This window comes from Sciurus vulgaris (genome assembly GCF_902686455.1).
Source record: "Sciurus vulgaris genome assembly, chromosome: 5".
In the NCBI taxonomy this organism is placed as follows: domain Eukaryota; kingdom Metazoa; phylum Chordata; class Mammalia; order Rodentia; family Sciuridae; genus Sciurus; species Sciurus vulgaris.
In genome coordinates this window covers 77,605,864-77,625,937 of record NC_136465.1, presented here as the reverse complement: position 1 = coordinate 77,625,937, position 20,074 = coordinate 77,605,864, and the positions used below count along the sequence as shown (strand labels likewise).

General features: G+C 36.5%; 1 protein-coding gene across 1 annotated transcript in view; it reads left to right on the top strand.

Annotated features, from left to right (window-relative positions):
• The first annotated feature begins 2,155 nt into the window (after positions 1-2,155).
• Positions 2,156-20,074, top strand: part of LOC306662224 (pregnancy zone protein-like) — a 65,290-nt gene continuing 47,371 nt past the window's right edge. The window contains 7 exon segments of the mRNA XM_079141754.1: positions 2,156-2,310; positions 4,951-5,134; positions 5,810-5,969; positions 6,139-6,191; positions 7,074-7,094; positions 7,301-7,469; positions 7,918-8,002. Of these exon segments, the coding sequence (XP_078997880.1) occupies positions 2,228-2,310; positions 4,951-5,134; positions 5,810-5,969; positions 6,139-6,191; positions 7,074-7,094; positions 7,301-7,469; positions 7,918-8,002 (755 nt within the window). The 5' untranslated portion in view covers positions 2,156-2,227.

Here is a 20,074-nt window from a genome sequence, read left to right as displayed (position 1 = left end):
GGGAGGTCTCGCTGGTCAGTTCCTCTCCTAGAGGTTCCCCTCAATTTACAGCTACCACCTGGGCTGGGCTGCCTTCCTCTGTAAAGTTCCCAGGGACCCAGCCCTACCTCCTGAGCCTGGGAGCCTTACCCTTCGCAGATGAATCTCCTTAGGCTGCCCCTCCTCAGAGAATCTGCCCACCGGCCTGGATCCTTCGCTCCGCCCTAAGCCTGTCTCTGTGCGGCTCTTCCACCAAGAAGCCTCCTAGATCCTGGGACCCTGCTCTGCACCTAATCACCTGGCTATGCGGCCCCTCCTCTGAGCAGCCACCTGGGGGGCCCGTACAATCGCTCTGCGTCCCAGAGACTCGCCACACGCCTCTTCCTCCAGACAGCCGCCCGGTATTCCGGTGCGTCACTAGGAGTCTGAGAAACTCACTGTGTGCCTCCTCCTCCCACCAACCACCCGTAGCCCTGGGCAATCAATCACTCCGAGTCAAAATGACCCTCCCTGTTCCTCCTCCTCCTCCAGGTAACCCCCCGGGTGTTCAGGAGCGGTCGCTCTGAGTGGCTCTGAATCCACGTGACCCTCTGCATGCCTCCTCTGGGCAGCCGCCTGGACCTCTGGTGCGGCCACTCGAGACCAAGTGACCCACCACGCTCCTCCTCCAGGCAGCCCCCCTGTGTTCAGGAGCTGTCGCTTTAAGTCCAAACAACTCACCACTCGCCTTCTCCTCTGAGCAGCCGCCTGGAGCTCTAATGCAGTCACTGGGAGTCCAAATGACCTGCCGCGCTCCTCCTCCTCCTCCTCCTACTCCTCCGGGCAGGCCCCGGTGTTCAGAAGTGGTCTGAGTCCAAACAGCTCACCATGCCGCTTCTCCTCTGGCAACCGCCTGTAGCTCCGGTGTAGTCACTCCAAATCCAAGCGGCCACGCTCCTCCTCCTCCTCCTCAGGGCAGGCCCCGGTGTTCTGAGTCCACACAGCTCTCCTCGCCGCTCCTCCCCTGGGCAGCCACCGGAGCCCCAGTGGTTGCCCCGAGTCCCAGCACTGTGCTGAGCGGCCTCCTCTCCGATGCTCCCAGTTGTCCGAGTTCACTGTTCCAGCCCCTACCATATTTATTATGCTTTATTCCTTAAGAAATGGCCTTAAACAAAAGTAGTCAATGTTTAGTTTTGTTAAATTTGAATGTGTGCTAGGTACAAACATATTCTATCTTGTTCTCCATATTTGTGAGTATACATATGGAACATTTCATAATTAAAAATTAATGTTTTATTCTATGGTAATTTGATGAAATAAATAAAGTTAGAAATAAAGACTAATTGGAAGGCATTGACTTTAAGCAGAGTGGTCAGGTATGGGCTTTCCAAAGAGAAGACATTAGGTTGAAATATGGAGAAAGAGAAAGTTGATTTTTCAAAAACGTTGCAAGTGGATCAGTATGTGAGCAGACTTTGGCACTGCATCTGCTGTTGTTTCATCTGTGATCCATCCTGGACCTCAAGTTCTTGGAGAGCATGGACACTGAATACCCTGTTCTTTATTGTATTTCCACCACCAGAATAGCACTTAATACATAGGAAGGTTCAAAAAAATGTTCTTGATGTGAACTTTAGGGTCCAGTCAGCAACAAGGAAAGATAGGAGCAACTGAAGTCTGATGGGATTGATGCAGTAGATGAAACAGGCAAATGGGATCTTTGATAACCCCTTTTTGACATCTCTTTCATCTGTCCCTCCTTCCATGGGAGGTACCTGTTTTTAATCATTTTATTCCAGGACCAGGAATCCACTATAAAAAAAAAAAAAATTCTCTTAAACTTGACCTTCCTCAATCCCAGAAAGGACTCTGCTCTGATATTTACTATCACAGTGACACATCCCATCACCCTCAAATACAGTTTCCTTTGTTATTTGCATGTGAGAATTTTGAGGAGAAAGTTTCATTGAAGAACCCTCATCCGAAGTTTGCAGTGGAAGTTAAAGCTCTTTCTAACTAGAATACGAATTTTATCCTTCAGAAATGCCTCAGAGCCTGTTAGAGGTTAGCCTTGAGAAGAATGAAGCAATCACTGAGAGCAATGACCCTTTTGGGGAACTTGTGCCCAACTCTGACCTCTAATAAAAGACTTGGCATGGGGCTTGTTTGCAAATAGCAACCACATAAAGCTTAGTCAATGTGGAGTCTCAGAGATCAAACTGAGGGCAAGGTGTAGGGTACAACACGGTCCTGAAATTTGTCCCTCACTATGGGAAAAGACAAACTTACTCATTTATATCTCCTGTTACTTCTTGTCCTGTTTTCTGCCAATGACTCAGACTCTGCAGAACCGTAAGTCTCACTCAAATTGCCTTAAGACCCTATTTCAGTCTCTTTTATCTTTACTTTGCCTTTCCTATTAAATGCTACCTTTCCACACCTTAAGGTACCTTTCAATCAAAGAATATTATCTTGGTAAATCCTTTTTTTTCTTTCATGTATCCTCAACTCTTGATATCATTTCTTTCTGGTGGGCCAATCATCATAAATACAAGGAGTAGTCACTAGGAAGCATGATTTGAAACTCCATACTCTACCCTCTCATGAAGGTTCTTTTGAACAGAAGGCATTGAACATAAAAATATCAGGGTGTATACTGAGGTAACTTAACAAACATTGTAGGCCAACTCTGTAAAGAAAGGATAATTGCTTTATCATTTAATCATTTATCAAGTCTTCATGAAAAGTCCCCAATTACTGCTCAATGGGGAAAAAATAAATTTAGCCCTATCCAATTTTAAATTTGATGAAATACAATGATTGTATTTCCTCTCTCCCTAGTTCCTCTCCAAGATAGTGTCTAGAGGGTTATGGTCTCTACTACCTTCTGGAGGAGAAGAGGGTCAGAGTCCTTGGCCTCAGAGTTTTCCGTCTCTTTGGGCACTGTCAATCTGATTTCTTTTTACCTACTCGCATGTTCTGTTGGAGTCATTAAATGGCTGGTTTCTATCAGCTTGACCAAGACCTAAAAGTCCTCTGGTTGACTTTGTCTCACCTCAGCTCTTTCACCTCCCATTGAACCCCTGAATTTCTACCACATCCTATATCCAGTAAAGTCACTACTGTTCCAACACAGCTTATGCTAAGGGTCAGCTTGCTCCTTTGCACCTCAGGCTCATTTGAGGTCCCTGGCCTCAACCAAGCTACCTTCACATTACTCACAAAGAATGGTGGGAATTCTTGGATTTGATAAGAAAACATAGGCACTGAGGTGTTCCAGGGAGGTTACACTTCTAACCCTCCTTTGCCTACACACACTACTCCCAGATGACTTTGTTAGAGCTACATTCCAGACTGATAGAGGGCAGCCTCCAGAGTTCAAAATTGCTGGACATGTAAAAGGGCCCTCCGTCTGTGATTAGTCTTATTCATCTGCCACAATTGGCCCTGTTCAGGTCAAACTACAGGAAGCACGAATTAGGACTCTGACTAACTTTCCTGTCTTCCTTAGGCTTCTCCTTTGACAATTTTCCAGCAATCATTATAGGTGAATTTCTCTCCCAACATTCCTCTACCTCATCTGCAACTGCAGATACATTGACTCCCACTGTTCCCCATCCAGACAGCACTTGATAATAGGTGGTTTTCCAAGTGCAGACTGAATGGATAAAGCTACAGGGATTTACTGGGTTCAGAAACACTAAGCAGTTTGTGTTCTCAAATGCACTACACTACACAGGATTATTCCATCCATTAAAAAATCACCATTTAGCAAAGAGCAGTAAGCCTAGTTATCATAAACAGAAAGGATATTTTCTCTACATAGTGAAGAAAACCTTACCTTATCACTCCAGAGTTAGACTTTGATGTGAAAACTGAGAATGACAAAGAGATCAAGTAGCCATTTTCCTCTGCTTGGTACAGTAAACTTCCTGGAGACAGAAGTTTCAAAGGAACAGGTGAAAAATAGGAAATTAAAAGTTATCAGTTTAATATTTACAAAATTTAGCTCCTACTCCAAATGCAAATATTGAAAATGCAAACATTTAAAATTGAGTAATATATTAAAATGTGGTTGCTCACTACAGGTGAAATCTTGGGCAAATTACTCAACCTCAGTGGGTCCCAACTTCAGTATCTATTAGATGATATTAACCAAGGCCTTATGAAATAGTTGTTTAAAATATCAATTATGTGTATAATTAAATTTTAAATTGTTATTAAGATTAAATTTTAAAGAATAAAATGCTATGTTGACTAAATTATACACTGATGTCTCCTTTTCTACTAAGATCAAAGAACTAGAGGAAAAAAATAAATGGGAAGGCAAAAAATAATAAATTTTTATCATGCATCATATCCTTGAAAGAACAGTACACAAGATCTCAGAAATTTCAAGTGCCAGGGAAGGAAGGGAAGAATAGGAAGTATAAACTTAATGACCATGGGTAAAGTTACTTAATTACCATGACCTTCTCTTTTTTATAATAAAAACTTAGTACTTTTGCAAAAAAATATGAGATTTAAGTTATTTAAGAGTGACCCTAAAGATTCATGGCATACTGTTTTGCCAAGAAACTCTTAAAAGCACGTAAAGCAAGATCTATGTGAAGGAGTAGACCACTTGGAGAATGAGAGAACATACTTCACTTCTGTATTACACAGATTAAATGTCTTTGGTATTCTCCCCTTCAACTCTCTGCTCTTAACATAGCAAAGTAATATTATGATTCTTGTACCAAGTTTCCTATTTAAAAAAAATTAATGTATGAGTTTATGTTGATGATGGATGGGTAAAAGTAGTACAAAAGTATAAGAAAATAAAAGGTTATAATTGCAAATTAGCTACAGAATCTCCATCTCATTGCTCTTGGTCCATTGACTCTGGGTCCAGAACTGATTGCAGCTATAAATACCTATTGTTCTGGAAAACACAGAAGACAATGCTCACTACTGTAGGTTCTTCACTGATGTAGCCTTTTACCTTCCCAGGCACTATGTGGTACTGGTCCCCTCGCTGCTCCACACTGAGACCCCTGAGAAGGGCTGCCTCCTTCTGAGCCACCTGAATGAGACAGTAACTGTAAGTGCTTCTCTGGAGTCTCTAAGGGAAAACAGAAGCCTCTTCACTGACCTGGTGGTGGAGAAGGACTTATTCCATTGTGTCTCCTTCACTGTGAGTACTAGAGTACTGGATGCCATGCCTGTCTAATTGAATTCTGATAGTCCTGGTGATAGAAGTCTTGTGTTCAATCCCAAGTAATGACTTTAAGAACATAGTTAGGTCTTCCACGAAGACAGTTAAGATTTCCCATAAAGCATGAATCTTCCACTAGAGTATGGGAGAAATATTTTCTAAATGCCAAATAGTATAATATAGAGGAGTTTTCCAGCTTTGACACAAATTTTCTTTGTAAGGTCAGGTTCGGACATTGCCTAGAAACAGATTTAAACAAAGATAATTCTGTATTCAGTGCAACTTTTTTCTTGTGGTGGGTGTTAGGTGTCATTTGAACGTGTTAATGCACCAAGATACTCCAAGCAAACATCAAGTACCTCTTTGAGGTTGCCTAACGGTTCATGCTCAGTTCTTATAGTCTCCTGTATTTTTTTCAGGACAAGTAATATTCATAGACTAAGTTAAAAGAAATAAGTTTTAGTAACTAGAAGCCTATGTCAGACAATTTTTGGTTGCTGTGACCAAAATACCTCTTCATTCCCATATCCACAGAAATGGTCATTTCTACCAAGCTGCTTTTAAATTAAAGGACAGGTAGTAAATAATAATGAAGAACTCAGAAGGAATAGGTGTTGAGTTCCTTAATCATAAAAATGCCTTATTATTTTTTAGCTCCCACGGATCTTATCTTCTTCAGAAGTGGGATTCCTCACTATCCAAATAAAGGGAGCTACACAAGATTTCAGGAAGAAGAACACAGTGCTGGTACAGAATGCTCCAAGTCTGGTCTTTGTCCAAACAGATAAACCCATCTACAAACCGGGCCAGACAGGTACATAAGGAAATTCCTCAGTCAGGGTAACACTGAGAAGGAAGGGCCACCTCCCCTGCAGGTTTTCCAGCCAAAGTCACCATTATCCCAATCCTTTAGCTTCTTGACTTATAACCCAAATCATCTACTTTTTTTGTGTCTTAATCTTATGAAGGAATTTGTTTTTTAGTAAGAGTTCGTGTTGTCTCCCTGGATGAAAATTTTCACCCCCAAAATGAACTGGTAAGCATCCTATGACTATGAATTGGGGGCTGTGTGGGGACAGGTGGGAATTCTCATCCAAAGCCAGGAAGGAAGGTCAAAGAAGAGCAGGAAGTTGAAAGACATTCCCTTTGGAGCCTACAGATTTAGAATCTCATACAGGACAAAGGTGAGGGACAAGAGATGAGAAAGTCTTTTCACTTTAACAGTAATTAATCAGTCTGATAATAGCTACATTTATGGCTCTGAATATACTACAATAAAAATAATAAAGACACAAGAAAGAATTTTGTTGCCATTCATATACTCATTGAGTTTATAATATTCTCATTGATGTAAAAAGCAACAGTTTTTATTTCTGAATATATGTAAGTATCTTATAATTTTATTATGTATAATAGACATTAAATATATATTAGAAAATATATATAATAGAGAGTTGGATGTGCTAATTGAGTATCACTTCCTCCAACTGATCTTCAACATTATGACAAAGGAACAAAGCTACTTTTAAAATATTTGTAATTGACATACAATAATCAACATATTTATGGAGCACAGGATAATAATTTGACACATGTATATAATATGTAATCATCAAATCAGGGAAATTAGCATTTCCATCTGCCTCAGCATTTATTATTTCTTTGAACACCTCTCTTCTAGTAGAAGTATAGTCTTGATTTGCTTTTAAATCAATAATTCTGGAAATTCTCTTCCTAGTGGGTCTAAGTCAGAATGACATATAAATTTATGATTATACTTCTCTTATGAAAGTAAATACCATAGTCATATATTCATTAGGAGGATGTAAGTATTTAAATTATATTATTAAATAATATCTTTCAGGGAAATGGCAGCCCACAGTAATAAACACATTACTTCTTTCCTTTTTTCCTATAGATTCCACTGATATACATTGAGGTAAGCATCACAAAGGAAATTCGTATTTTGATGTGCTAGGAAATTCACATATTCCTCTTCCCCGAAGCCCAATTTACTGTATTTTATCTCCCTTCTATATTTGTCTCTCACAAAGGCAATGCTAATGACCACCCCCAAATCACTGGTGATGTTCCAGGACCATCACAACCTAATGATTACTCCCTGTGCTTCTTGTTTTCCTTTAGAACCCCAAAAGAAATAGAATTGCACAATGGCAGAGTCTCAAGTTAGAAAGTGGCCTCAGCCAACTCTCCTTTCCCCTCTCATCAGAGCCCCTTCAGGGCTCCTACAAAGTGGTGGTACAGAAAGAATCAGGCGGAACAGCAGAGCACTCCTTCACTGTGGAGGAATTTGGTATGGATAATACAAGAGGGAAAGGGCAGAATTATTTGGTACATAAAATATAAGTTCACTTAAATCATCTGAATTTTCCAAAAGTATGTTGAACTTGAACTAGAGCCAGTCATACCTGTCTCTAAAGAAAGCCATCATGATTATGTTAACAAAGAAACTCAAAAGAGTTTGTAAAATCATTTCAGTATGCTTGTTATTCTTTGACGAGTATGAAAATTCTTATGTAAGTACAACTATCACCATCTGTTAGTGCCACTGAAATCTGTGGTTACAGAGTTCATTTTAATTGATTCTGCATGGATTGTTAAATTGTGCCATCTTAAAGTAGTACATTGAAAAATGCATCTAACATTTCAGATTACCATTTGAGGGAAAATTATAGATGTGTTAAAAATGTTTGCATTTCTAGTAAATGTTCACCAACCTCTCTTTTTATCTCTGTTAATAGTGCTTCCCAAGTTTGAGGTTAAAGTCCAAGTGCCAAAGATAATCAGTATCCTGGATGAAAAAGTGAACATAACAGTATGTGGGATGTGAGTTGTTTTTGTCTACATTGTCATATTTGGCCTCAATTCTGAATGATTATTTTGCTTAGTAGAGATAATAAACTTAAGTTTCCCTGAGTACTTTTATAATAGTATTCCATTGACTTCTCTTTGACTACTTATTAATAAAATCACAAATATAGAAAAGAAAAAAAGACACCCTTAATCATCACTTAGCAAGGAACGGCTTTCCATATTTGCATCATTATTTAGCTTTAATATTTTAGGTTCAATTAGAAGTCAAAAAATGTTCCCCAAGTATGTACCTCTTAAAAATAGAGGTATCTTCCCACTTACCGCAATACCATTATTACGCTTAGCAACATTTAAAATAGTTTACAATATTAGTTATAAACTTAGAGTCAGATTCTCAAATTTTTCTGAGTGTGTCTAGATCTGAGTGTTTACACATTATTTTTGGCAATTTTGACTTATAAGCACCTTTTGTTCCAACTCTACAAAGGAAATTTTCAACCAAGTGCAAAATTTGACAGAAAAGTAAAATGAAACCTCATGTATCTGCTACCTACTTTTAAAAACTATGAAATTTTCCAGTTTTTTGCTCCATTTACTCTCCCTATAGTACTTTTCTTTTGCTTTAATATTTTAAAGCAAACCATAGGAAACCTATAAATATCTTAATATCTTAAAATCTGTAGCCTCATTTCTCCCCATGGCACTAACTGATTGAAAAGAAAAGCCCTATTAAACCCTAAACATTTCAATTGCTGGATCTGCCTTCTTGCTTCCTCATGGAACATTGGATGAATTAAGTTTAATCTCTCCAGTGGGCAATTTTAAGGAAATATTTTGATGATTAACATAGATCCTTTTGGCACAGTGATGGAACCAATTGTTTAATAGCCTGAAATATTTCCCTCAGAATTTTCTACTCTAGAATATTTTACTTTCTCCTTTTCTTCATGTACGTACCATAAATACTAATCCTGACATGGAGTAAAAAGGAGGATCTCATGAGACTGAGTGAAAACATGACAGGAAAGTTAAAGATCACAGGCCAAAACTAATGGTCTTGGGAAGGTGGACAGATGGAATCCTAAGATTTCCTTGTCCTTTGCTGCCCATCTGTAATTTAAAAATCCATTTACTGTAACTTGTGTATGATTGTGTTTTGTCCCAATGGACTCAACCTGGGTGTGACCTGTGCACAAATATGGATTCATTTGTAAACCATAAAGATGCCATTACCTCATCTAACACGTTAATCACTAAACTTTAAAAGCATCAAATACCATTCAATGTTTAAATTTTTTGACAGGTTTTATTAATGTTTTCTTATTCTTAATTTGCATAGTGATTCAAATAAACTGTACATTGTACAATTAAAAAAATATTGGGCCAAATCAATAATTAGAATTCTAAAGAAGTGACTTAAGCATAAAATAAATGATCTGGTGACCAAAATTAGGACCATAAGGGCAGTAGGTTCAAATAAGCAGCCATGAGAATGCTTCACTACCAGTGGCACTATTTCACTGAGGCATGTTGCTGTGCTGCTATTTTTCTTTCTTTTTTTCTCTCAATTCTTTCTTTTCTTTTCTTTTTCTTTTCTTTTTTTTTTTTTTTTTTTTTTTGGGCCCTGGAGATTGAACCCAGGGAAATTTAACCACTGAGCCACATCCCCAGGCCTATTTATTTATTTATTTAAACACGAGTTGTCATTAAGTTACTTAGGGACTCACCAAATTGCTGAGGCTGGCTTTGAACTTAAACTCTTCCTGCCTCAGTCTTCCAAGTTGCTGGGATTATAGGTATGCACCACCAGGCCCAGTTGATCCTCCATTCTTAAGGAGTAAATTGAGGGAGTGAACCTGATCTATAAACATCCCTTCCACTTTTATCTTTTTTGAATACAGATAACTCTTGCAGTTTCTTTAAAGCTTGAGAATTAAAACTCATTCTGGCAAATAAGCAATAGCAGAGGTAGCAGGCTGGATAAAGAAATATGCAAGCCTAACTATTATAAGCTAAAAATACCAACACTCCCAGGCTTCTGCCTCAGTCCTGTATCAGAGTAATAGCCAAGGAATCATCTATCTAACTAAAGACAGATATCTAACTTAAAGGCAGATATCTATATTTTGGTTAGGAGTTTCAGCATAAGTTGCTCTGATCCTTTTTTTTTTTTTTTATTGAGATAACATCAAAGATATTCACAAATAGAAAAAAAAGCTAATGCTCAAAGCAAAATGATTATCAATTATTTCATTTTTATTAAAGAGGAGAGAAAAATAATTAATATACAATGTACACACATACACAACCCCACAAATTACTTTTGTATATACCCCATGATATTCTTAGGGTCCCCCTTCTCTCTCTCTCTCTCTCTCTCTCTCTCTCTCTCTCTCTTTCTCTTTCTCATGCATGGGTAGGTATGTGTGTTATGATTGTTTTGGATTTGCTTATTATTTATTTTATTCTACTTCTCATCTAAATTTGCTCATTTGGTATACAGAATAAATTTTGATTTTATAATCGCTAAATTAAAAGAATAATAAAAATAAACAGGCTAAGAGGAAGAAAGCTTAAAATATTTCTGACAGAGTGTAGAATGGTTTTGAAGGTTTTAATGGATAATTCTCCTTTTTTAATTCATTTTTATTGTGAACAAATGGGATACATCTTGTTTCTCTGTACATGAAGTAGAGGCACACCATTCGTGTAATCACACATTTACCTAGGGTAATAGTTTTTTATTCATTCTGTTATTTTTTTATTCCTCCCACCCCTCCCACACCTCTTATCCCTCTATACAGTCCTTCCTTCCTCCATTCTTGCCCCCTTCCCACCCTCTATATGTGTCATCATCTGCTTATCAGTGAGATCATTCATCCTTTGGTTTTTTTGAGATTGGCTTATCTCACTTAGCATGATATTCTCCAACTGCATCCATTTGCCTGAAAATGCCATCATTTTATTATTCTTTACGGCTGAGTAATATTCCATTGTGTATGTGCATATATATATATATATATATATATATATATATATATATATATCACAGTTTCTTTATCCATTCATCAATTGAGGGGCATCTTGGTTGGTTCCACAATCTGGCTATTGTGAATTGAGCAGCTATGAACATTGATGTGGCTATATCTCTGTAGTATGCTGATTTTAAGTCCTTTGGGTATAGGCCAAGGAGTGGGATAGCTGGATCAAATGGTGGTTCCATTCCAAGTTTTCTAAGGAATCTCCACACTGCTTTCCAGAGTGGCTGCACTAATTTGCAGCCCCACCAGCAATGTATGAGTGTACCTTTTTCACCACATCCTCGCCAACACCTACTGTTGCTTGGATAATGCTTCTTGAAGAGGTACATTTCCCAGACATGTTTTTGTGTGGTTTAACACAGGGTAACCATGTGTAGGGAACTGTACAGAATAACCACTCTGTGGAGGGTTGGTAGTGGGAAATGCAGGTGGCCTTTCTCAGTTCCTGATTCATTTCTCACATGATAGATACACCTATGGGAAACCAGTTCCAGGACTTGCAACTGTGAGCATGTGTAGAAAGCCGTTCCATTCTGGTAACTGTTTCAAGAAAGAGTTCTGTGAGGAATTCAGTCAGCAGGTTAGTATTCAGTCTTCTGTCCTGGTACTATCACCATTTCAGCCAGGAAGGCACCCATTTTACTAACTAGAAGGAGAACATTAGGGCAAACTTATCCCAAAATATCCCTTACCAAAAACAGGAATTTATATTCTTAGTCAAATAAGATTTTCATTGGAAAACTAACCTTGGAGATTACAAAGCAGAAATGAATATAAGGTTCCTGAAGGTCAATTAACAATTTAACAATTTAACAAGAAAGTTTCCTTGGCATCAGAAAGGGAATAAATTTAGTGATTAATGATGTTAATCAGTATGACATTTATTATTTTTGTATTCTCAGCTCAACAGCAATGGCTGCATCACCCAAGAAGTAAAAACAAACTTGTTCCAGATTAAAAATAAAGGCTACGAAATGAAACTCAGAGTGGAAGCCAAGATCAGAGAAGAGGGAACAGGTTTGAGTACTAAATGAATATGGGAGATAAAATACTGAACATTGATTTATTTCTCATTAACAAAATAAGGATAAGAAAGGTTGACATAGGAAGGAAATTTTAGGACTAAAGTAACTTCCAAGAGTATTTACTCTTTTCTATATATTTTTCAGATCTGATATTCACTGGAAATGGGACAAGTGAAATCACAAACATTGCAACCAAACTCAAGTTCGTGAGAGTGGACTCACACTTTAGACGAGGAATCCCCTTTTCTGGACAGGTAGAGTATAGTGTGACTCACAAGTAGGCAAAATTTCCAGTTGATGTTATTCCAGGGCCCAATTATGTAACCCACACTTGATTCAGTTATTAACTTGATTCAGTTTTATAAAATTATATATTAATCAATATAACCAAAATCATGGAACCAAGAACTAGAATTTCCCTTTGTAAATATCACTGATGAAATGTACAAACCTATAGTAAAGAATCAGTCATATCATTTCTATTTTGAATATGTTACTAATAAAGAGTCTTAATGTAATATGACAGTTATTATATAAAATCTCCTTGCTTACCCATTTCAAAATAAATACCATTTCTGCCCTTATCCAGCTAGCAACAGAATTTTCAGTTTCTCACGTGACTCCCAATATCCTTTTTTATATCTGTTCTTCTACTTAGAAACAGGTGAATAAATTGTTCAAATTCTAGGTATAGGTATTATTATATCATGCATTTCATGGTTATTGTTGTACTGTTTTAATATGTAAGGTATATAATTGAATAAAGCAAGGAAAATATTGATTTTATTCATATTAAAAAAAGATTTTATCAGTTTTATAAATTTTATAAAACTATTTTATTTTCCTCAAAAAGAAATATTTTCATGTAGATTTTCACAGCTGATTATTTCAGAAGATAATAGTAAAGTTATTAACTAATATTTGTGGAATAAATGTATCAGATATCTTCTAATATATTTTAATGAATTATTTTGCTTAATCTTCACTGTGACACGTGAAGGAGGCACTAATATTAGCTCCATTTGTGGGAAGATGAAACAGAAAAATGTTTCGTTCAGGGAGGAAGAGAGTCAGCACAGCCAAGCACTCTAGCCTCCCACCAGGTGAAAAGGGGAAAGCAGCCCTTTTACATTCACTGTAATTTTGTACTAAGTGACAAATGTAATTATTAAAAATCTCCTGCCTGGAAAAATAATTTTTAAAAAATTAAAACCTCCCTAGTCTTAATGGAAATACTACAAAGCTTCCAAAATAAAACAGTTATGAAAGCACCTGAGGAGCAAAATGGAAGAAAAGCTTCGTGGTAAACTTAGTTACAGCACTAAAGGTATTTTTGTATGTGAGTTCTGTTATCTTTGTTATCCATATAAATTATCAAATACTTTTTTATTCTTTAGGTGCTTCTGGTAGATGGGAAAGGTATTCCCATTCCCAATAAATTCATCTTCATCTCTGCAAGTGGAGCCAATTATCTTTACAATGCAACTACTAATGAACAGGGTCTTGTGCAGTTTTCAATCAATACCACTAACATTTTAACCAACAAACTTTTTATTACGGTAAGTACAAAAAGAAACACTCTGAGGACAAAGAGAGAGAAATAACATTAATTAACAGTGAAATATTCAGAGCACACATTGCATTTGAAAGAAATAAGAAGTCTAAACTTTAAAATTTCTAAAATTTAGAAATTTGAGAATAATAGAATTTCATGAAAAATAATTAAGGCACTAGAAAAGGATATTATAGAAGTGACTGATAATTTCATTAGCATTATTTGTAAAATTGTATACACTGTGCAAATAAAAATCCTATTTGATTTCAGCTCTGAGTAACATCAGCTGCTTCATTTATTCATGTAATTTGTTATATATTTTCACGTTTATTTAGGTATTTTGTAAAGCGATCATACATACACACACCTAGTATATATTGCCTAATGATGATGATCAAAAGATTTCTACCTTTAAAAGTTTTCTTGCTTGTTATCACAACCAAAAAGTGGTAAAAGACTATAATTTGTTGATTCTAGCTTAAAGAGTATTTAAATTATTTCTAATTCCCAATATTCACATGTTAATTAAATTTTAAAATATGTAATGATGTTAAATGTTTTCCATGTGAAGGATACCTGTTTCACCCTAGGTCTGAAAAGATAAATAAGCAGAGTCCCAAACTTAAAATAGTTGATATATCCATAAAGTAAATAATTACTATAATGTATCTAAGTATAATAGTTTGTTAAACAAACAGAAATCTTATTATAGGATCAAATAGATTAGTCTATAAAAAAGCCAAATAAATTCAGAAAAAAATAATTCATTCACCAAGAAAACAGCTAAGGAGCAGTGACTTTAGGGAATATGGAATTATGTGCTAAATATCTGCAAAGGTTTAAAGTTCCAAGAACTACATAGGCCTTAAAAGTTGGAAATCATAATAATGAAAAGAAACATAAATGCTGATTTTCTGAGGATTATTTGTAAGCGATTTTGAGATCAGTAAGATAATATATTACATTAATGTATATAATATAATTTCAATTAAAGCAATTTACAAGGGATTTCAGTTATCTGATGATTCTCTTTTCTGCTCATTTGGCTGATTTAGTCTTTGAACATCATTTTTCCTCCAGCTCTGAAAAGTAGAAGAAGGAAAACAAAAAAAATCAAAGTAGTGACAAGTCAGTAGAATCAGGAAAAAGGAGACAAATTTGTGGATGACTTCTTTTTAATATCTTCAACATATGGATGCTGACAACTCGGGTATTTGGTGGTCAGTGGGTGTGAGAGAGACTCATAGAGTAGAAGACACATAGTTTTAACTATTCATTTTGGTAAGAAACTAGGTAAAGTATTTCAAGATAATTTTGTTTCTTTGCTTTTCTGTTGTATCAGGTCTACCACCAGCAACCTGATGTATGTTTTAACTATCTATGGATCCAAGAAGAACACCAGGGAGCTCAACACATTGCAAGTCATGTTTTCTCCTTAAGTGGGAGTTACCTTTACCTGGAGCCTGTGGCTGGTACCCTGCTCTGTGGCCAAACACAGAATATCAAGGCACACTACATACTGGATGGACAAGCCATGGGAAAGCTCAAAGAACTCATTTTCTATTATGTGGTAAGAATAAGGCAGTGGAATGTATTTGAGTCTTATCAGTAGACAAAAGTGGCCAATGGGTACAAAAATGTGAAAATAAATTAGTTGGGCACCACAAGTAATTCTCATCCATGCTTCCTTATCTCCAGTTTTTTATCAGGTTGATTCCCTCCAGCAGACTCAACAAATAAAAGTGGGTCAAAGTCAAAGAGGTCAAGTCTCTTTTCTGTTTATTTTTCATTTCAGATTATGGCTAAGGGAGGCATCGTCAGATCAGGGACGCACGCTCTATCTGTAGAGTCAGGAGACAGTGAGTACCCTCAAATCCATCTCCCCATTTCTTCCCTAACACATCTATCCTTTCCCCTCAGTAATGATTCACAAATGGGGAAATTATTTTTTTATTATTCCTTCATAACAAGAAGGAAGACAATAAGGAAATAAAGAGCTTCCTTATGATTCTTTGGCATCTTTTTAAATTCAACAATGGTTAATAGATATGTTTGATAGCCTACAGTATATCAAACACTCTTCCTTTCCCATGGCTTTCTTGAGGTAAAACTGAAGTACAATAAAATGCACATATTTGAAGTATGCAGTCTGATCAGTTTTGACATGTATGTAACCAATAAAATCAATATATAAAGCATTTCCATTACTTTTTAACTTTGAAATCATGCAGACTGTTTCCTGCATGATTTATTACATTAGAAATCGATCACCTTAAGATATATAGAACACCACTCCCACATGTAAACTATTTCAAAATTAAGAGGCATACTTATAAATATTTCAGAGGTCAAGGGAAAAGCACAAGGAAAGTAAGTAAAAGTGCTTTGAACTAAGTGATAAAAATAGCAGGATCTCTATGATGAAACAGCACTCAGATGAACATTTTCAACAAAGTACTCATTAGAAAAAAGCTAGAATAACAGCCAAATTACTTTCAAATTATACAGTAGGAAGGAAAAAATAAGAGTAGGAACAAAAATATGTGAAATAGAGAAGAAATAATACTGCTAAAATTTGATAAAAATGAAACAATTCTAAAGCAAGAACTAATATTAATGGAAAAGGAGCTATCAAAATAACCCTACAAATGTTAAAAATATATTAAGGTACTATTACAATTGTAAGGCAAGATATGTGATAGCTTACATAACATGGTTTATATTAAAGAAGGATCTGTGTGCTCTGAGAAGAAAGTGAATTCAGTCATTGATGGCAGAAATATTTTGCATATGTCTGTTAAGTCTGAATTACCAATTTTTTAGTTCTATAGCTTCTTGATTTAGTTTTTGTTTGGAGGATCTATCCAGTGGTGACAGAGCCATGTTAAAGTTACCCAATGGTCTATTTGATTATTGTGTTGTGGTCTATTTGATTCTTGAAATTGAGAAGGGTTCATTTGATGCACACAGATGCTTCATTGTTTGGGGCATAAACATTTAAAACTGTTATGTCTTGTTGATGTGTGATTCCCTTTAAAAGTATGAAATGACTTTATCCCTTCTTATTAACTTTGGCTTAAATTCAACTTTATCTGATATGAGGATAGAAACCCCTGCTTGTTTTCATGATCCATGTGAGTGATATGTTTTTTCCCCTTTCTTTCATCTTCAGTCTGTGGAAGTATTTGCTTATGAAGTGAGTTTCTTGGAGACAGCATATTGTTGGGTCTTGTTTTTTAATTCAATCTGCCAGTCTGTGTCTTTTGATTGATGAGTTTAGGTCAATAATGTTCAAGGTTATTATTGAGATATGATTTGTGTTCCATCATTTGGGTTTATTTCTAGTTTTTAATTTGAATTAGTTTCTCCTTTGATTATTCCTTTAGTGTATTTACTCCCTTTGCTGGTTTTCACTTTTTTTTGTTTTTTCATTTCTTCTTCATGGAATATTTTGTTAAGAATATTCTGTAGTGCAGGCTTTCTAGTTGCAAATTCTTTTAACTTTTGTTTGTATTGGAAGGTTTTATTTCATCTTCAAATCTGAAGCTTAATTTTGCTGGATATAGGATTCTTGGTTAGCATCCATTTTCTTTCAGAGCTTGGTATATGTTATTCCAGGACCTCCTAGCTTTGAGGGTCTGGGTTGAGAAATCAGCTGAGATCTGAATTGGTTTCCCCCTATACATAATCTGATATTTTACTCTTGCAGTCTTTAAAATACTATCCTTGTTCGGTATGTTAGGCATTTTCATTATAATGTGCCTTGATGTGGGTCTGTTGTATTTTTGTACATTTCGCGTCCTGTAAGCCTCTTGTATTTGATTTTCCATTTCATTCTTTAGGTTTAGGAAATTTTCCGTTATCATTTCATTGAAAAGATTGTGCATTCCTTTGGTCTCTATCTCCATGCCTTCACCTATCCAGTAAATCTGAAATTTGGTCTCTTCAGATTATCCCATAGTTCTTGGAAGTCTTGTTCATAGTTTCTTAACATTTTCTCTCCATGGTCCACTCTATTTTCAAGATTATGTACTTTGTCTTCATTGCCTGAGGTTTTGTCTTACAAGTGGTTTAGTCTGTTGGTGATGCTTTCTATTGAATTTTAATTTGGTTTATTGTTTCCATCATTTTGAGGATTTCTGCTTGTTTTTTTTTTCTTTTTCAGACTCTCTGCCTTTTTATTGAAGTGATCTTTCACTTCATGTATTTTCTTTCTGATTTCATTTCTTATACTGTCCCTTACTTCACAGATCAGCTTAACAATGTACATTCTAAACTACTTCTCTGATATTTCTTCCACTGCGGCGTCATGGATTCTGCTATTGGAGTATCTTGGTTTGTTTGGGGTGACTTGTTCCCTTGATTTTTCATGTTGCTTGTTGTGTCTACCCATCTAACAGTATGGATCTGAGGCAGTAGAGTTTCTACTCTGTGGACTTATAGTGTTGCTGAAGGTTTCCAGTACCTCACTGTTTAGAGGGAGACAAATAACAACAACAACCAATGCAAACAATATGCAGCTTTAAACCAAATAGTTCCTACTATGACATCTACAATTTTAATTGTCACAATAAACAGAAATGTTATGATCAGTTATTGCCTACAATAAAACAACAAGTTTGCAAAAGGGTTTATAATTTCAAATGGTAGACAGGGAGAGAACAGAAATTATATAGGATGTGATAATTATGAGGAAGGAGGAGAAAAGAAGAAATAAAAAATTAAAGGAAGAGTGAAAGAACAATAGAGATTGGCTGTTCGAAGAAAGGAGAGAATGAAGGGGAACAGGTGGGAGAAAAAAAATTTGTAAAGTAAAAATTTTAGAAAATAATAAAAGAATACAAACAAAACTATATTAATCAAACATGCTAGTTCACAAAAAACTAATCCATGAAAAATAACTGGCTTTCAAAATGCTAGAAATGAGAAAAAAAAAATGGGAATATGTAAAAAGGTCCATGTACCATTAAGGTCACAATTAAACAGAGAAAAGAATTTTTAAAAATCTTGACGAACAGTTAAAAAATTCTTTCCATTGGAGTTCAAAAGATCCTCCTTTTCTCCCAGCAGCTTTAGGTGGGGATGTCTGGAGTGTGATGATCCACCCTCTAAATTGCTGGAGTGAAGGTGGTGCTCCCATAAGTGGAATTCCTGGAGGTGCAGTTTAGGCTTAGGTGGGCTCCAGGCTCTTTACTGAATGCTAATCAGTCTGGAGATTTTAAATCAGCACACCTCTAGTGCCCAGTACTTGCTGGTCCATACTGGAAGACTGTACCCCAGGGATCCCCGCTGGGTTCCACTCATGTGGTGGGGGACCCAATTCTAAGACCCCTGTGTTACCTCAGACCCCATGTTTCCTGGTCTTGGGTTCAGTCTCCAAACCCTTCTGCCCCTGCCCTTCATAGTTCCTGGCCAGCAGCCTCTCTCTCCCAGCCTGTCCAGCAAGCAGTCAGATTGGAGGGACAGGGGTAAAGTTGGGTGGGTTTTCACAACCAGTTGTACCCAGTGTAAACCTCTCTTCACGTTTGATTTTTTTCTGGTCACTTAAGCACACTCGATGCCATGCAGTGTGTTTACTGGGCCTGTATTTGGGGCTGAACTCAGGTTTGCCAGAAATCAGTCACCTCAACTGTGGGCCCCCACACAGTGGTTGCAAAACATTTCCTTCCTTTGTCCTTTGCACATTACCTGGAGAGATGGCAGCTTGTTTTCTCTACACATGAATATTGTGCAGTGGATATTGTGACCGCTCTGGCTGGTGCTTGCGGTCTAGCCATGGTAGTGGCTGTGCTGCTAGGGATTTCTTCCTTATTTTATTACATCCAACCTCCTGAGTCCAAATCTGCTTTGAATGTCCAGTTTTAAATTCTAGAAAAGTCCCCAGCTTTTTGTTGTTGTTGTTGTCGTTATTCACCCAACTTGCTGAGAAGTTGCCTGTCTGCTTTCTTGGTTTCACTCCACAGAGCAACCAAGAAAATGACCTCCTCTCTTCTGCCATCCTGAAAACCCCTCAGACACTCTTTTAAGGTACACTAGTTTGTTCACTTTAGTTCATCTCTTCTATTTGACACTAAAGTAAAACCTTTTTAAAATCTAAGCTTCCTTCCATTTTCTCCCTAAAAATAAATGTATACTATTCATCTTAATATTGCAGAGAAGGAAAGATAATTATGAAAAATTGGAAGAATAGTAATAAAGTTTCTTTCTGTGCCAGACCTTAAGCACTTCATACATTAAATTGGGTTTACTGCATGAATAAATTGGAGGAAGGGAACCAAGTTTATTTTCTATCCTAATTTTATCCATGTGAAGGATTAAAAGAGAAACATGAACATTGTAGTATCTAAATTCTAACCTAAGGCAAACATTTTGCCAGCCTCCACCTCACCACAGAACTAAATTTAATAACTATTTGAACTTGTTCTGTGTCTAACATTTTCTTTTATTTTTATGGTCCCTCTCC